This window comes from Hyalella azteca, unplaced genomic scaffold (assembly GCF_000764305.2).
Source record: "Hyalella azteca isolate HAZT.00-mixed unplaced genomic scaffold, Hazt_2.0.2 contig1694, whole genome shotgun sequence".
Lineage (NCBI taxonomy): Eukaryota > Metazoa > Arthropoda > Malacostraca > Amphipoda > Hyalellidae > Hyalella > Hyalella azteca.
Genome location: NW_025931998.1, coordinates 28723 through 46611, shown reverse-complemented (window position 1 = coordinate 46611; position 17889 = coordinate 28723). Strand labels below are relative to the sequence as shown.

General features: G+C 40.9%; 1 protein-coding gene across 1 annotated transcript in view; it reads left to right on the top strand.

Annotated features, from left to right (window-relative positions):
• Window positions 1-2158: 2158 nt before the first annotated feature.
• The window catches only part of LOC125178854, a 19330-nt gene continuing 3599 nt past the window's right edge, over window positions 2159-17889 (top strand). Inside the window, exons 1-11 of the mRNA XM_047883588.1 lie at window positions 2159-4014; window positions 4438-4557; window positions 4799-5022; window positions 8719-8935; window positions 10748-10896; window positions 12572-12800; window positions 13353-13478; window positions 13780-13830; window positions 15026-15246; window positions 15446-15650; window positions 17341-17486. Of these exons, the coding sequence (XP_047739544.1) occupies window positions 2159-4014; window positions 4438-4557; window positions 4799-5022; window positions 8719-8935; window positions 10748-10896; window positions 12572-12800; window positions 13353-13478; window positions 13780-13830; window positions 15026-15246; window positions 15446-15650; window positions 17341-17486 (3544 nt within the window). The remainder of the gene's footprint in view (window positions 4015-4437; window positions 4558-4798; window positions 5023-8718; window positions 8936-10747; window positions 10897-12571; window positions 12801-13352; window positions 13479-13779; window positions 13831-15025; window positions 15247-15445; window positions 15651-17340; window positions 17487-17889) is intronic.

Here is a 17889-nt window from a genome sequence, read left to right as displayed (position 1 = left end):
CAACCATCCTTACTTCTGGATTTGGTCCACTAAAGAAATATTTCACTTTTTGTCAACCTGGTTAGATAAATTTTTCTTGTTCAGTTCATCACCAGCTCTGTATCGGTAAGCAATAAAATTTGCTTCACACCAGTAGTCCAGCCTCTGCCTAGCCTTTAATTGTGGGTCTCGAAAACTATTAATCAGCAGTATCAACTTAAATCGGTATAACTTGTATTAAAACCCCATGCATTCATTAATTATTAATTGATGAGCATAATGCGACAGTTAAAAACAGGCGGTATAGTACTATTACATTTATCATTTTATCAAAATTGGAATATTTGTAGGTAAACAGGAATATTGGGCCATGAGTCAATTGTGCCATGGCCATTCATTGACATGAGTGGAATTTTCTATATGCGCGAGTAGTTTTGGATTCTTTTATAGTGACTCCAGGAATTTGGCCAGTTTTTCTATCCTATTTGTTTTTCTTCCAAAATTTCAGATTTTTATTTGAAGAAGCAAAAAAATGAACAGAGAAAACGGTACAATTGCTCCCACGCTTACAGGTAGCAAGTGAATAAATTAAGTTTTCTTAAAAGACAGTCGTAGTGTGAATTTCATAAAGTAAAATAGTTATTGTAATGGACAAGTCTAAAGGCAAGTTTGGACAGACGCTTGTCTCTCTTAGAAGGTCGTCCTGACCCACTCATTTCTCTCAGTGTAACGATTGGTGTCTATACTCAGGAGCAGCGTCCTGGGCTACGATTCAAGCACCTCATCATGCCAGGCAGGGAAAGGAAAATGGTAGTCATTCATGTTTTGTTTCCTTTATCTTATTGTAAGCTGTTGCGAAAATTCAGCACATCTGAACAAATGAAAAATACGAATTTTGGGAATTTGACCAAGTTTAAACGGGTATTTAATAAACCAATATCTAAGCATTGCATAACTTTCTAAAACAAATGTGAATGTGACAACAAATATAAATCCGCATAAACTTTCTTGTATGGTGTGTCTTAATCTTCAAATTCTGGAATTATCAACGGGAATTGAAGCCTATTTTACTTTGTCGACTTAACTTTACATTGGTGAACTCATAACTGACCACGATAACATAAGCAAGAAATATATGATTTATTTATTGCAAATTGGCCTAAGGAGTAAGTCAGTGGACGCTCTACTCCTAGCAACAGCAAAACAGTAATGAATGGCAGCGTCCCCGAATATAGCTCCGCACCGTAAGGCTACAATCGAAAAGTTTAGGTACCATGAATACCATTCGCATGGATACACTGGGAATTTGATTCTGCTGATGCCTTGCGTTGCTATACATAATCGTTAGCTTGATTTACCTGTCTACTTAGAAAATAAATGAGTCATATTGTTTAAATAGAGCGACACACTTTCCGCACGTAGAACTGATACGTATGCTAATTTTACAGACCAAACTGGGTCAAGATGACACTCTAAAAGGCAAAATTTTCATCAATATTTGGTCATAGTATCACTCATTTCTCTGAGTACACAAATTTGGCACAACTGTTAAAAATTAAGGTTAAAATAAGTGGTGATTAAAGGCGGTTATTTTGTCGCAAGAATTGCATGGTCGGTTCACATGTACAGAGAATTCGGGAAGAAGTCGAATAAATTATTTTTCATTCGTTCGGCGTCAGAAATCAGTCAGATCGGCGACATAAATAATTGTTAGACAATTTTCTTGCGATTATGTATTTAGTGATGTTTATGTATTCATTTTGATAATAATAGCGGTTTCAGCGTTTATTAGGCCGTAGGCCTGTCGCCGATTCTTAATATCGCAGAACATTCACAGCATTTCGAGGTCTCGAACTCGCAACTCACTGCTACAATTCTGCTGTGCTTAACCGCCCGGCCTCCTCGCCGATTCTGACCAGAAACTCGCACAGAGCTGGGATCGAACCCGCGCCTCTCTAGTGCTACAAACTTGGTACTCTGAACTTTAACCACTGGGCCACCCTGATTGTACGGAAATGAACGAATAAATCCCGATGATTTCCGTAAGCGGAAATCATCGGCGTCATCGGCACAGCGTCAGTCACGACTATTTCCATTGTAGGAGGCAAAGAAACTCTCAGCGGCTGAAACTCTTCTACATTTATTCGATTTTTCTTTATGGGCAGGGACAGTTTGCAAGATGGCAACTACCCCAAAAAAAGACGACTTCCAGGACATGGAGACCCTTTCCCAGAACTACTTCTGCATCATGGAACTTTGCCCCAAGTATGTCGGGAGAATTCTCTCCCTCGAATGTGGAGACAAAAATCCCACAGAAACATACAAAAAATATTTAGAGAGACTCCGGGGCCAGTCCTTCTCTCAAACAGAATGGAAAAAAAAGAGTGGAAACAAATCCATGGCAAGCTTATTTGAAACAGAAGCCACTTCTGATAACATGGATATGACTACGCTGTTCCAACTCTTCCAGATGATATTCGAAGTAAAGAAAAATGATACGAGGGACCCTACAGAAGTTATAAACAAATTAAAAGCTGTCAAGGACGTTAGAAATGATATGACGCACAACGAAAAATCGATGAGGGATCAAAAGAGAATTGATGAGATAGAAAAAAAGATGAAGGAGTTGATTCAAAAGAGTGGCGAGTTTTATAAACTTCCTGAGAGTGAAACAAGATTAATGGAACATGATCTGCAGGTCGAGATAAGAAGTGGGCCTACTTCAGCTGGGAAGAAGCTGGCTTACCACATCCACCGTTTGCTTTCCGAGGGGAAAGAATATGTAAGGCTTCGTTTCCAGGACCTCACCAAAGAAGATCTCCCTTTCGATGCCGGCCGCGTGGACCGGTCAGGTGTGTTTCACGCACCTGAAATGACACTACAAGACGAGGAAAGTAAAACTTTCAAGTACCAATGTGTGTTCGATGCAAGTGATAAAATCGTTATTGTCTTAGGCGACGCAGGAGCTGGCAAGACGACCCTACTCAAGAACATAATCCTGCAGTTCATTAAATTGCAGAATTTAGCGAACACAATTGCAGTTGGGTTGGCTAAACCCCACCCTCATTTTCTGTATGATTTTGAAATTCTTGTCCACGTCGAGTGCCGGGATAGGACTTCAAAAACATTACATGAAGTCTTTGTGGGACTTTTTGGCCCAGTATGCACAGACATCAGAAAAGAAGGAACTTTACAAGCACTGTCACGTCTCCGTGTGCTGTTCCTGGTCGACGCATTCGATGAGCACAACGAGGAGTCCATCGCAGTTCTGCGTGAGCTGTTAAAGGAAACCTGGCACCCTAAATCCCGCATTCTCATCACCAGCCGTCCTCCCGCTGTCGAAAAATTGAGACAATTACTTGCCAAAAATAATTGTCATTACTCATTGTATGTAATTGCCCCTCTCACTCAGTTAGATGAGCAGGTTGAGTTCATCAAAAAGTACGAAAAAACACTAATCAAAAACACTGCAGCAGCTGGTGCGATGTCCAAACGATTCTCCACACTGAACCCACACATCAGAGCGCTTTTTGTCACACCAATGGCTCTGCTTCAATACTGCGATATATACCTGCGCTCTCCACAAACTATAGATAATTGGAAACGTGCAAGCGACGTGTCAGGGGACACATTGAACCTATATAAGACCATCTTTAAAGAGAAGCTTAGCGACTATGATGTCCACGACATTGACGTTCTTATTAACAAGCTGTTTGTGATCATTGGCAAGTTCGCTTTGGAGTTTCTTATCAACGACAAGATCAGCTTCTCTGAAGACGAGTTCCTGCCAGTGAGAGACTCATGTCACTCAGAAATAGCATCCTACTGTGGCCACAATGGCTTGGAGTCCGATGTACTCCTCTCCGTCATGTTCAGTACGAAGAGGTCGCTGTCTTGTAGCGATAAAACGACCTACTCCTTCAGACATAAGAGCATCCAGGAACGGTCAGCAGCAACTTACGTGAAAAAGCGCATGATGATTACCGACGAACCTCTCCTGGTTATTCTGGGCATAGCACCGGCGGAAAGCCCATGGTAAGCCCACATCTTCAAAGGTTGTTTGTGGCATAATAACGACTAACAACGCCGAAAAACTGTTCTCTCAATTGTGGAACATTTATTGGTGTCCTGTGTACCGTAATTTTAATTCTCAAGTTGAAATATGTGCTAATAAAATGGCCTTGTCGACTAGTCGCCATTTCATAACAGAAATAATTGCTAGAGATATTTTTAATGAACAACCGAGGTAAAAGTTATATAATTACCTACATTAAATTTTTTTCAGAGTTCTGGTCTCTTCTGACGATAAAATTTATTTGATTCCCCGCATGCTAGATTAATACTGACTATAATGATATACTTACATAATAATGATATAACTCTAATTCTAGTATGATACTAATATAAAACTAATCATTGTATTGGTAATATAAATACTAATGAATAAGTGGTGAGCAGGTACACATCAGTGAGGCAACGGCTCTTCTCTTCCATTCGAGGGACACAGCGACCATTGGATGACTCCTCGCGCAGCCATGGAACCGAACCAGAGTCTGTCGAGCGATGCCACCCCGAACGGTGAGTGTTGACTACGTCTTAATTACGTATGTGAAGCATACAATAAAATTTTTCAGAAACATGAAAATATCATTCCCTATTCCGGACCCAGCAAATTTGCTTTCTAAACACGATTTGCATGTTGAAGGTTTGTGTCAGTTATCAAATATCATATAAAATCTTTTGCAGTCCAGAAGTTTTTGACTTCGAATTAAGCCTGCTCTACGATTCAAATTTTATGTTTTCATTTACACTATTCCAGCTTGCTAGAGGTGATGCAGTACGTCCTGCAGGACCTGAGCAGCAGCAGCCCCCGACAGTTCCAAAAGCGCTGGCCCCAACTGAGGGACGCCCTCACTGACGCCGGCGTCACCAGGGGCGCCGACTGGCAGGCGGTGTTGCTGAGGAGCCCTGAAGTCACCGCGCTGGCGAGGCACGCGGCCGAGGTCACGATCAAAGAGACTGACATGTGGGGCGTGCGCAGCGGTGAGTTGTTGCAGACACTTGCATGCATGGCATAGATTATGATGCATACACTGGCACCCATGGCATAGATTATTCATGGCATAGATTACGATGCATAGACTGGCACCCATGGCAAAGATTATGATGCATACACTTTGTTTGTCTCAATTGGAATGCTTGCTATTTGCGATTACAATGCCGCTTTTACGTAGAAATCATAGGATTTTATTAAGTAATAACTTTCATCATTCAAATTCGCTAATTAGAGCGTGGTGACCTCAAGCCAGGCCTTTGCGTATGTCAGCCCTGCAGCTCATAAGGGGTTGTATTTATAAGTATGTATTACTAGTAAGAAAGGTGGTATTTATAGATTAGATGTGGCTAGTATATATACTAATTACGATGGAGCGTATTTACTAATTAAAATGGGGCGGATAAATATATTAATAAAAAGAGGCGTATTTGTTAATTGAAATGGGGCATATTTATTATATATAAATGGGTACAATAAATATACCAATTAGAACGAGGCGAATTTATTAATCTGAATGGTGCGAATATATGTACTAATTTGAAAGGGGCGTATTTATTGATTAGAAATGGGCGAATAAATATACTAATTAGAAAGGGGCGTATTTATTAATTAGAAAAGGGCAAATAAATATACTAATTACAGAGGGTTGTATTTATTAATTAAAGAGAGGCTTCTTTATTCATTAGAACAGGGTAAATAAATATACTAATTATAGAAAGAGGCGTATTTATTTATTAGAAGGGGTTGAGTAAATATACTAACTAGAAGGGGGCCTTTATATTAATTAGAAAGGGGTGAATAAATATACTAAATAGAAAGGGGCGTATATGTTAATTAGAGAGCGGTGAATAAATATATTAATAGGAAAGTAGCTTATTGATTAAGGGGCGAATAAATATGTTAATTAACAAGAGGCGCATTTATTAATTAAGAAGGGGCGTTTGTATTTATTAGAAATGGGCGAATAAATATGCTAATTAAAAGGGGCGTATTTATTAATTATAAAGGATCTTATAAATGAATTTGAAAAGGGCTAACTAATAGATATACTAATTAGAAAGAGGCGTATTTATTCATTATACAGGGGGCGAATAAATATATTAATTAAAAAGAGGTCTATTTATTAAGTAGAAAGGGGCGAATAAATATACCAATTAGAAAGAGGTGTATTTATTAATTAGAGAGGGGTGAATAAATATATGAATCAAAAAGGGGTGAAAAAATGTATTAATTAGAATGGGGATATCTTTTCCATGATGAACGTCTTTTTAATTCTGCATTCGCCTCTCTTGTTCCTCAACATTCCCATAACACCAGGGGCATTTTAAGTTACCCCCGTTTCGGTTAGAAATTGAAAGAAACGGTACAGTTTGTAATTGTGTAATGTAATTTAATGAATTGCCAGATGAGTTTAAAATAGATTCTTCTAAATTCATTTTAAACACTAAATTCCGCGATTTTATTCTTACCAGTATTAATTTGACTTCAATTATCATGTAAGATTTTAGTAATTGCCTTTCTTCATAAAATTTTTGATAAATATTATTTATTTATTAAAAAGAGGCGAATATACATACTAATTAGAAATTTATTGTTAGTATTAGAATGGGGGCGAACGAATATAATACTTAGAATGGTTGTATTTATTAATTAGAAGGGGTAAATAAATATACTAATTAGCAAGGGGCCTACTTATTAATTAGAAAGGGGCGAATAAATTTACCAATTTGAAATTGGCGTACTTATTAATTAGAAAGGGGCGAATTTATTAATTGGGTGAATGAAAATACTAATCAGAAATAGGCGTATTTATTAATTAGACAGAGGCGCATAAATATATTAATTAGAAAGGGCTTATTTATTAATTAGAATAAAGAAAGAATAAAGAATAGAAAGGGGCGAATAAATATACTAATCAGAAAGGGACGTATTTATTGGTTAGAAAAAGGTGAATAAATATAGTAATTATAAAGTGTTGCATTTATTAATTAGAAACTGGGCAATGAATATGCTAATAAGAAAGGGGCGTCGTTATTAATTAGAAAGCGGTGAAGAAATATATTAATTAGAAATAGATGTATTTATTAGTTAAAAGGGGCTTATAAATATATTAGGGGCGAATAAATATATTAATTAAAAAATAGGCAAATAATTATTAGGCAAATTAGACAACCAAATTAGGTAAATTAGACATTATTATTAAAAATTGAAAATTTAATATTATGAAAAAATTAAATTAAAATAAAAATAAATTAAATTAAGGCAAATAAATCAAAATAAGGCACTTATATAAAAAATAGGCAAATTAGACAGCCTAGGTAGACAACACAGAGAACCGGATGTAAATATTTGATTAAAAAGGAAATTTGGTAATTTGGTTCATGAAAGATAACGAAAATTACAGAAATTATGGCTTTAGAAATTATTATTACAAATTATTCACTACAGGTGCGCTTCCACGATAGCCTTGTTTGATTTATGCGTTAAAAATATTACAATAAAGAAAAATTATAGTTCAGGTATTAAATTTAATTGTTTTCCGTCACCTGTCAATAACACTCACGCTCTATCTCACTGCCCTCAATTAAGTCTCCTCCATCTTACCACTCTAATATCTTTCTCACTCAAACGCCCCATATCCAACAATAGTCTTCTTCACAGTTCCCTTCCCATCCACATCACACAATAAAACTATTCACATTCAGCGCCCCTGCCTTACACCAAACACTCCACTTCTGCTACCATATATATATATACTTTGTCATGCCTTCCACTGCCGAACAGTAATATTTAGTAATAACTATAATAGCAGTAATATTTAGTAATAGTTATGGTAGTAGGAACATTTAGTAATGATAACAGTAATATTAAGTAATAATAGCAGGAATATTTACTAGAAGTAATACTGGCTAGGAGTGTCCGTCTAATTATACTTCCCACAATAGAATGCAGTGAGCAGAGAGGTAAGTAGAATGAGTCGCAATGATGCATTAATGCAGCACGATATTTTTACAGCTAGTTATTAAGTAACCTAGAATGAGCTGAAGCGTCCTGTGTTGCTAAAAGGTCTCTTTTTTACCGATTAAAAAATATTATACAACAAAACGAAGTCAGCATTAACAACAAAAAAAACAACGGAAATAAATTCAACATTGAAAGTGTTTAGAAAATACTATTTCGGAAAATAAGTTAGTAAGATATAGACAATGCCAGAATTACAATGCATATCTTTGCACACGCTACATAAAACAGAATATTAATTTTTGGTAGCGTCCTGATGCGCGGTCACCAAGGCTGCACGAAGAGAATAGCGTTTACTCCCACCCTCTCTATCATTCGACGCTACTAATCATCACCTTCGATCTATCTATCATCCGTCTCTCTACGCAGCATCCCACTCTCTGACAATCATACCACTTTCTATATATCATTGCACTCTCTATATTCATCATCTCTCTCAGCCTCAGCAACTTTCTTTCTATCATCTTTCTTTCTACTTTTCATCCCTTAGCTAATAACCCCTCACCTTAGCCATTGTTCTTCCCTTCATACCATTCTTCTCTCCCTATGTAATCGCTCTTTTCTCCTTTTAAATCTCTTACCTCTTCATCTATCATCCTTTTATCGCTCTACTCAAGCTCACACCACATCAGGCAACAAGTATCTTCATTCTTCGTCCGCAGCTGGAGACGTGGTGGCAGTGGCACTAATGCTGAAAGAGCGGCAGCCTCGTGTCATCAACATCGTGATGCCAGCTGCTGTGCTGCGCGCTGCAGGCACCAGCTGGCCTGACCTGGCGCGGCGTTACGAGGGACAACTGCTGCTGGACATCAGACCAACAGGAGTGGCAGCAAGCCCCGAGCCCTGCGACGACCTGCTGAAGTGCCTCAAGGGCTCCAGGTCAGTGACATTTGCCCCCTATGTGGTCATAGTTTAATTCGGTTTTACTCGTGCACCATGCTTCGAAATTTTTGTACCTGCTGTAAAAAAACCTACAAGACTCAGTACGAAGATGATTAGTGCCGTATTTCTGTTCTACATAAAATAAAAATAAACTCATAATGAATAATACACGAAAGAAGATATTGCGAAGAACTGAAACACTTATGAGTATATTGTATATATTTTACCGAACCTAAACATTGTAGTGAATAACGCATGCTCCAGGATAATACGTATGTGTAGTTGAATATAGTATAGAATAAAAAATGGGAGAATTGGGCAAGATGGCGTCAATTTTTCACTACATTCATAAAACAAATAGACCTTTATACACGAGTATATAGGTATACGTGGTCTAAGTTCTTTGAAGTATTTACTACAATTATCATTCCTAAAGAAATATATATGCTAATTTGTTTTGATTGTTAAAAACGATCCGCATAATTTATAGCTTCATGTTTTGCACAATTTAAACTAAATTGGGAAGAAAAGCACGAATACAAAGATTAGAATACATGGCAGGATATATAGTGCAGAAGCTAAGCATGAACATGTAGAGCAGGATATATAGTGCAGACGCTAACCATGAACATTTAGAGCAGAATACATTGCAGGATATATAGTGCAGAAGCTAAGCATGAACATTTAGAGCAGAATGCATTGCAGGATATATAGTGCAGAAGCTAAGCATGAACATTTAGAGCAGAATACATGGCAGGATACAAGTAGATTGAGTAGTTCAGGTGCTCGCGGCATTACAGAGCGTACGAAGTGTTCGGAGCGTTCAGTTCGCTCAGAGCTCTTGGAGCGTACATTTCGTTGAGAGCACGGCACTATAGGAAGCACGGCACTAGGAAACACGGCGCAAGGAAGCACGGCACTAGGAAGCTCGGCACTAGGAAGCACGGCGCAAGGAAGCACGGCGCAAGGAAGCACGGCACTAGGAAGCACGGCACTAGGAAGCACGGCGCAAGGAAGCACGGCACTAGGAAGCACGGCACTAGGAATTAGGAAGCACGGCGCTAGGGAGCACGGCGCTAGGAAGCACGGCGCTGGGAATAACGGCGCTAGGGAGCACGGCGCTAGGAAACGCAGCGCTAGGAATAACGGCGCTAGGGAGCACGGCGCTAGGAAACGCAGCGCTAGGAATAACGGCGCTAGGAAGCACGGCGCTAGGAAGCACGGCGATAGGAAGCACGGCACCAGGAAGCACGGCGCTAGGAAGCACGGCGATAGGAAGCACGGCACCAGGAAGCACGGCGATAGGAATAACGGTGCTAGGAAGCACGGCGCTAGGAAGCACTGCGTTAGGAAAAACGGCGCCAGGAAGCACCGCGCTTCGAATAATCAAGCTGGGAAGCAAAAGCTAGGATGCTTCACGATAGGAAACACATGACGCTAGTAAGCACCACGCTGGGAAGCACCACGTTTGGAAGCACCACGCTGTGAAGCACCACGCTGGGAAGCACCACGCTGGGAAGCACCACGCTGGGGAGCACCACGCTTGGAAGCGCCACACTGGGAAGCACCACGCTGGGAAGCACCACGCTGGGCACCACGCTTGGAAGCGCCACATTGGGAAGCACCATGCTTGCACGCTTGGAAAATACTAGCCATATCTCTCTCCCATTGATAACTGTTTATTGTTTTTAGCAGAATGAGTCTATTCTTTAATATATTTTTCCCACCCCACAGCCCGGCTATATATTCTTCAATAAATATAATTGCTTATCTGGCGCTAAGATCAAGACACCAACAATTCTGTCGCAGGTGTCAGCTCACTGAGCTCTGGTGCGGCATCAGCAGCGCAGCTGGCGTCGCAGGTGTGGCGTCTGTGGCTACGGCCACAACTGCCTTGTACATCGCACTCCGCGCCCCCCTCAGCCTGCACGCCCTGCACGGCAAATATAAGCACCTAGGTGAGGCCGGGTGGCTTAGGATATGCAGCCTTGCAAGAACTGGTGCGGCAGGACCAAGTTTAGCTTAACGGCCTCGTTCAGGAGATAACTCCAACAATTTTGAGTTAGTTTAGTTTCCACATATTCAAATTCCATATCTATTTATTTTATCCTAGTCATATTTTTTTAAATTCCAAATATCATTATAAGCTGGAGATTATATTGCTTCTAATTTTCGTTATACGTGGATGTCGCCTCCTAGTTTAAGTCTCAAATTCGCTTGATGCCATCGGAGAGACGTGCTGCACGGTAAACGAAGGCACAAATGAAAATTTGTCAACGCCTCACTGGCCACGTGACCTCCTCACGTGTTCCTCACAGGTAGAGCCCGTGTGCCCCATGGGCCGCGTCTGATCCTCACAGGTAGAACATGTGCGCCACACAGGTCATGTAAGCGCCACACGGGCTCCCATGAACAATTTAGAGCAATGCTGGGTGAAAGACTGGCCGGAAACCAGGCCATCATGCTGGGTTGCAACCAGGCAATCATGCTGGTTGCAACCAGGCCATCATGCTGGGTTGCAACCAGGCAATCATGCTGGGTTGAAACCAGGCAATCATGCAGGGTTGCAACTAGGAAATCATGCTGGTTGAAATAGATTACAAGACTGAGTAAAGTTAGTTGACAATTAGGCTGGGTGGGTTTTGGGCGCCACTCTGACTGGATATTCGTAACCCTGTTGGATATGAGTTAGTATTAGTTGGCAGGCCAAGCAACTAGGCTGATTAACGGCTGACAGCGATGCATTGAGTGCTGGCAGCCATGCAGTGAAGGCTGCCGGTCAAGCAGCGAAGGCTGTCGTGTATGCAGTGAAGACAGTCAGCTATGCAGTGAAGACTGACAGCCATGCAGTGAGGGCTGACAGCAATGCATTAAAGACTGAAATCCATGCATAATAGGCTGGCAGCCATGCATTACAGCCTGGCAGCCATGCATTATAGGCTGGAAGCCATGCAATGAAGGCTGTCAGCCATGCAGTGAAGGCTGTCAGCCATGCATTATAGGCTGACAGTCATGCAGTGGAGGCTGGCAGTCATGCATTATAGGCTGGATGCCATGAAGTGAAGGCTATCAGACATGCATAATAGGATGGCAGTCATGCATTATAGGCTGTCAGCCATGAATTATAGGCTGTCAGCCATGCATTATAGGCTGTCAGCCATGCATTACTGGCTGGCACCCATGCAGTGAAGGCTGTCAGCCATGCATTAGAGGCTGTCAGCCATGCATTATGTATAGGCATTATAGACTGTCAGCCATGCATTATAGGCTGGCAGCCATGCTGTTATGGCTGGTTGCCATGCAGTTATGGCTGGTTGCCATGCAGTTATGGATGGTTGTCATGCAGTTTTGGCTAGTTGCCGTGCAGTTATGGATGGTTGCCATTCAGTTATGGCTGGTTGCCATGCAGTTATGGCTGGTTGCCATGCAGTTATGGATGGTTGCCATGCAGTTATGGGTGGTTGCCATGCTGTTACTGGTGGTTGCCATGCAGCGTTGGCTGGCAGCCATGCAGTGACAGCTCATAACCACATTGGGTAAGGGCATTCAGCTGTGCTTGGTGAAGTCTGGCCCTCGTGTTGCCATAAGCACAGCATTTCCCACGCGTAATATTGGTCGTTATTTGACTCGCAGAAGTGCACATTTGGCCGCTGGGTGCCGCCTGGTCTGTCGTTCACCTGCCGACCCTGCCCCCACCGTGCCAGGAGGGGGACGACGCAGGGGTCGAGAGCCCTCCTAGCCCCCGAGCTGACGTGCGTCTGCCCGCCCTGCCAGCGCCGGAGCTGTGGGTGTGGGGCGCCGAGCCCGGCAGCTGTGAGGCCATCGCCCAGGCCATCAATAAAGTCGCTCCCCACACCAAAAGGTTATTTACTTCATGTGATAGAAGAGGAATCATTAAGTTTTGTGGTCGCTAAATCGCAAGTTAATTAGAAATTGATAACAAATAATAAACCACAAACATTGATTAGAAGCGTTCCATCAAATAAATTATATCGTCCCGATCTCGATAGCAACTTTTGAATTCTAAATTCAACTACCAATGTTTTTGACATTCTTGTGTTGAAAAATCAATACGCCAGCGAACTATTAATCATGTTTACATTCAAATATAAGTCTCGCCACAACCCGCTGTTGGCTACTCTTAATTGGAATTGTTAAAAGTTATAGATTTCCCGTAGCCTTGTCTTCGATTTGCCTATTCTATCCTCAGTATCCACTCTATCTATTTTAGCTGTGATACTAGCTTATGTATGAAACAGTTTTTTTCGAACGATTCCTAACTGCTTATGTATGAAAAACTTGAGTGTATTTCACACGCCTGCACGCTCGACTAGTCCGTAAATCCAGGCGAGTCTGGATGCTCATCTCTTGGTCCATCAAATTAGTGGATGCTCATCTCTTGGTCCGTGTGCAGACTGGCGAACTTATGGGTGTATAGACCCGAGCTGGGAGAGGATGAGCAGTGGCAACTGCAGGAGGAACTGCAGCGCCAAGGCGTTCGGAGTGGCGCTGCTGGCAACAGGCGCTACACAAGAGATCAGTGAGTCTCAGTAGATACCGACACACGCGCCGTGAATCTCGGTAGATACAGACACACGTGTCGTGATCACTAAATTAGAAATTACTAAATTATTAGCTTCTCGGCATATTGTTGATCAAAGTTATATTAAAAACATCAGTTCGCGTATAATTATTTCGGGCTATTATCCTTTATTTAGTTAATATCACCGCTAAATTACTCACCTAATTGATAAACATAATTCAGTTTACACACAATAAATGATGAGTGTCGCTAAACCAGCCTTCAATTACTACAAACTTGGCCCGTTAATTCCCGGCAGCGGCGGCTGGGTTGAGCTTCCCGTGACAGACGTCCTCCGTGGCCCCGACGGGTGAGTGGGGCTGGCTTGGCTGGGTGAGTGACTTGAGTGATTTACTCTGCACTTGGGGAGTGACCTGGGGTGCTCTGGGTGATCTACGTGGGTCAAACCTGGTCGTCTCGTGAGCATTGGGGATGACATTAACTTTACGTGGTGAGTGTTTGAAGATTGGGTAGGTCATCCGGAGCTGCCAAAATGGCGGCCGCCATCGCGCAGCTTATAGATGTCCCCGTAGCGTGCCTTGCATTGACAGGACACGCTACGTCCTGCCACCTATCGTAAATGCCATCACGTTTATTTAAAATATTTTATCATCGACCTTTGTAATATTGTTTGAACTTCAATGCTAATTTATGCAATTTCTCTTTCTAATACGTTACAGATATTTGATATGTTGCGTCTAAGAAAATATTATAAAGAATATCTGTAGTTTTCTATGTTCACATTCACACTTTCCTTTCACATTAGCTCACCGTGGCTTTAACGCTAATGTTTAATTGTATTAAGTAGAATTTTTTAGCTTCACACCTTAAAAAAGTAAACTTATTTTACAAAATCTAAATAATGTCTTAAAAGAAAATGTCAACATTTATCAACGGCATATAATTTATTATTTGTTTAGTTGACCGAGAGTTATGACGATCTATTCGGTGAATGTTATTTCACCGAATTTTAACTTAAACGTTTACAAAAACTAACGAACGTATTCTCTGCTTAATAGTCAGTCGATCAGTGATGCAACGGTTTATTTAATTTGACATTTTCTTATCGAAACTTTTTTTCTTGATTGTTTGCAATTATTCAAGTCTTTAAATGTTTTACTTTATAAATAGTTAATGAACGTATAACTTTTGCAGCTTATTCATACTTTTTGCAACATGTAGGGTTATTTTGAGTCTAGACCCATGGGATATTTTATTATTTTATAATCTTTTATATTTTTCGTTTTTTTATCAACTTGTTTTGTCAACATAACTTGCATTATTGCGAAGCAGAATTGTGAATTTTAATTTCGTAAATACATAGGGAATTTACCAAGATAATCGCTTACTTTTTTTATTTCGAGTTTCTTATATCTTGTCTTGATGAGACTTGAATCGTTAGTGGATTTTTATAATGTGAAACATAAACAAGTCTTGGATAGTCAATGCAAGTGTTGCCAAGCTCATCAGTTGAGCGGACTACTTCAAGTCTCTTCCACTCACAGGATTGTGGAGGCCGTAGGCCAAGTCCTCATGCAATTGCAGTCCATCAACGCTGAGGACATAGAGGCGCAGTTGCCAGGAGTGCTACGTTCCATGCAGGAAGTGGGCGCCTCCGCGCAGGACTGGTGGGAGGCGCTGCTGTGCCGCCCCCACGAGGCGAGGCTCGCCATCACAGCCGCGCAGGCGACCAGGGCGAAGGACGGGAAGTTCATGATAACGTGCGGTGAGATGCGCGCTTGTTTGCGCATTTAAACTAACCTGTTAAATGAGCGTTATTCAGCATACGAAAAGTAAGACGTTGGTCAGCGGAATTTTAGATGTAAGTCAGCTGACTGTTAGTTATTAAGAAAAATATTTTTTTGTTTCGTTAGTAGACATGAAGTAATGTACACCGCAACTTCTTACAAGTGTGAATCCTGCAGGCCGTGACCTGGAGGCGGTTGCCAAAATGCTGCCTCACGACGAAGACTTGATGGTGGAGGTGCAGGCGTCACCGGAAGTTCTGAGGACACCCGCGTGGCAGCAAATTACCCAGCACCACTGCGGGGACATGCGGCTCCGTCTTCCAGTCCAGGGCTTAAAGTTCTTGCCCTGCGACGACCTCCTTCAGACGCTGGTCGACAGCAGGTGAGGCGTCAACTCTTCTGCTCCCCGCCTTGCATGATAAATGTGTTTAGTTTAATGTAATCAACGGTCATGCAGGAGGTGTTGGATGAGTTTAATGTTATCATTGGCCATGCATGTGGTGTTGTATGAGTTTAATGTTATCAATGGTCATGCATGTGGTGTTGGATGAGTTTAATGTTATCTATGGTCATGCATGTGGTGTTGGATGAGTTTAATGTTATCAACGGTCATGCACGTGGTGTTGTATGAGTTTAATGTTATTATCAACGGTCATGCATGTGGTGTTGTATGAGTTTAATGTTATCAATGATCATGCATGTGGTGTTGGATGAGTTTAATGCTATCATGGTCATGCATGTGGTGTTGGATGAGTTTAATGTTATCAACGGTCATGCATGTGGTGTTGGATGAGTTTAATGTTTTAAATGGCCATTCATGTGGTGTTGAATGAGTTTAATGTTATCAATGTTTATGCATGTGGTGTTAGATGAGTTTAATGTTATCAATGGTCATGCATGTGGTGTTGTATTGAGTTTAATGTTATCAATGGTCATTCATTTGGTGTTGGACGTGTTTAAAATGTTATCAATGGTCATGCATGTGGTGTTGGATGAGTTTAATGTTATCAAAGGTCATTCATTTGGTGTTGGACGTGTTTAATGTTATCAATGGTCATGCATGTGGTGTTGGATGAGTTTAATGTTATCAATGGCAATGCATGTGGTGTTGGATGAGTTTAATGTTATCAAAGGTCATGCATGTGGTGTTGTAATGAGTTTACTGATATCAATGGTCATGCTAGTGGTGTTGGATGAGTTAAATGTTATCAATGGTCATGCATGTGTTGATGGATGAGTTTAATTTTATCAATGGTCATACATGTGGTGTTAGATGAGTTTAATGTTATTAAAGGTCATGCATGTGGTGTTGGATGAGTTTAATGTTATCAATGGTCATGCATGTGGTGTTGAATGAAGTCCCGTGGTAGCTGAGAAATCGTCTCCCATGCACCGCTGGGCTCACCTTTTAGTCTTTAGTATGATTAAATTATTATAATTATATTATAATAATATCAATAGAGAAAAGTATAATATATTTTTTACGATAATAAATAAATTAGGGGATATAAATGCCATAAAAAGTTAGTATAATTAATAATATTTCTTATGATAAAGCAGGAAATTTACACACTTTTGACTTTATCATTATATTTCTTATTTAGAACAAAAATTATCATAATAAATATTTAAATACATTTTTAATGTTGTTATTTTCTTCAATATTTACTTATTATCCATGCTCAGATTTTCCATGTTGGCTATACGCTGCCCCGCAGCCCGAGGCGCCCGTGCGGCAGAGTTGCTAGGCTCGCGTGTTTTCTTGTGTTTGGTCCAGCTTCAGGAATATTATGAATTTCCTGCAGGTGCAGAGTTAAGTTTTCTTCAGTCCAACTACATGAATATTATGAACTTTCTGCAGGTGCAGAGTTAAGGTTTTCTTCGGTCGAACTTCAGGAATATTATGAACTTCCTGCAGGTGCAGAGTTAAGCTTTTTTTTCGGTCCAACTTCAGGAGCAGGTGCAGAGTTGGATTTTTTCGGTCCAACTTCAGGAATATTAGGAACTTCCTGCAGGTGCAGAGTTAAGGTTTTATTCGTTCCATTTTCAGGAATAATATGAATTTCTTGCAGGTGCAGAGTTAAGCGTTTCCATGGCGGCATCAGGACGGCTGCGGGCGTCGCGGCTCTGGCAGCCATCGCGGCCTCAGCGGTGCTGCGCATCCGCCTTGAGGCTCCGCTGGACCTCAGTGCCCTGCGGTTCAAATATATTTCCCTCGGTCAGTGTTACCAGCGGGAATATCAGTGTCGTTGCTAGGAGTATCATTGATACTTGCGAGTGGCGCGTTGGGTTTGAAATTTCACATAATAAAATTTACTGTTATTTTGTAATCATTTTAGTCAATTATGTCCTTTTTTCTTATTTACAATTAACAAATTCTTTCCGTTATATTTTGTTTTTAATAAATTTATTAATAATACAATTAATAATAATTTATTGATTTTTAATAATTTTAATATAACTATAATATTTTGGCGTTGGCGTCCATGATAGCCCGAGCAGCTCCTGCTGTGTGAAAGATGATGACGCGTGCTGCTCTAGCGACAAGCGTGCTGCTCTAGCGACAAGCGTGCTGCTCTAGCGACAAGCGTGCTGCTCTAGCGACAAGCGTGCTGCTCTAG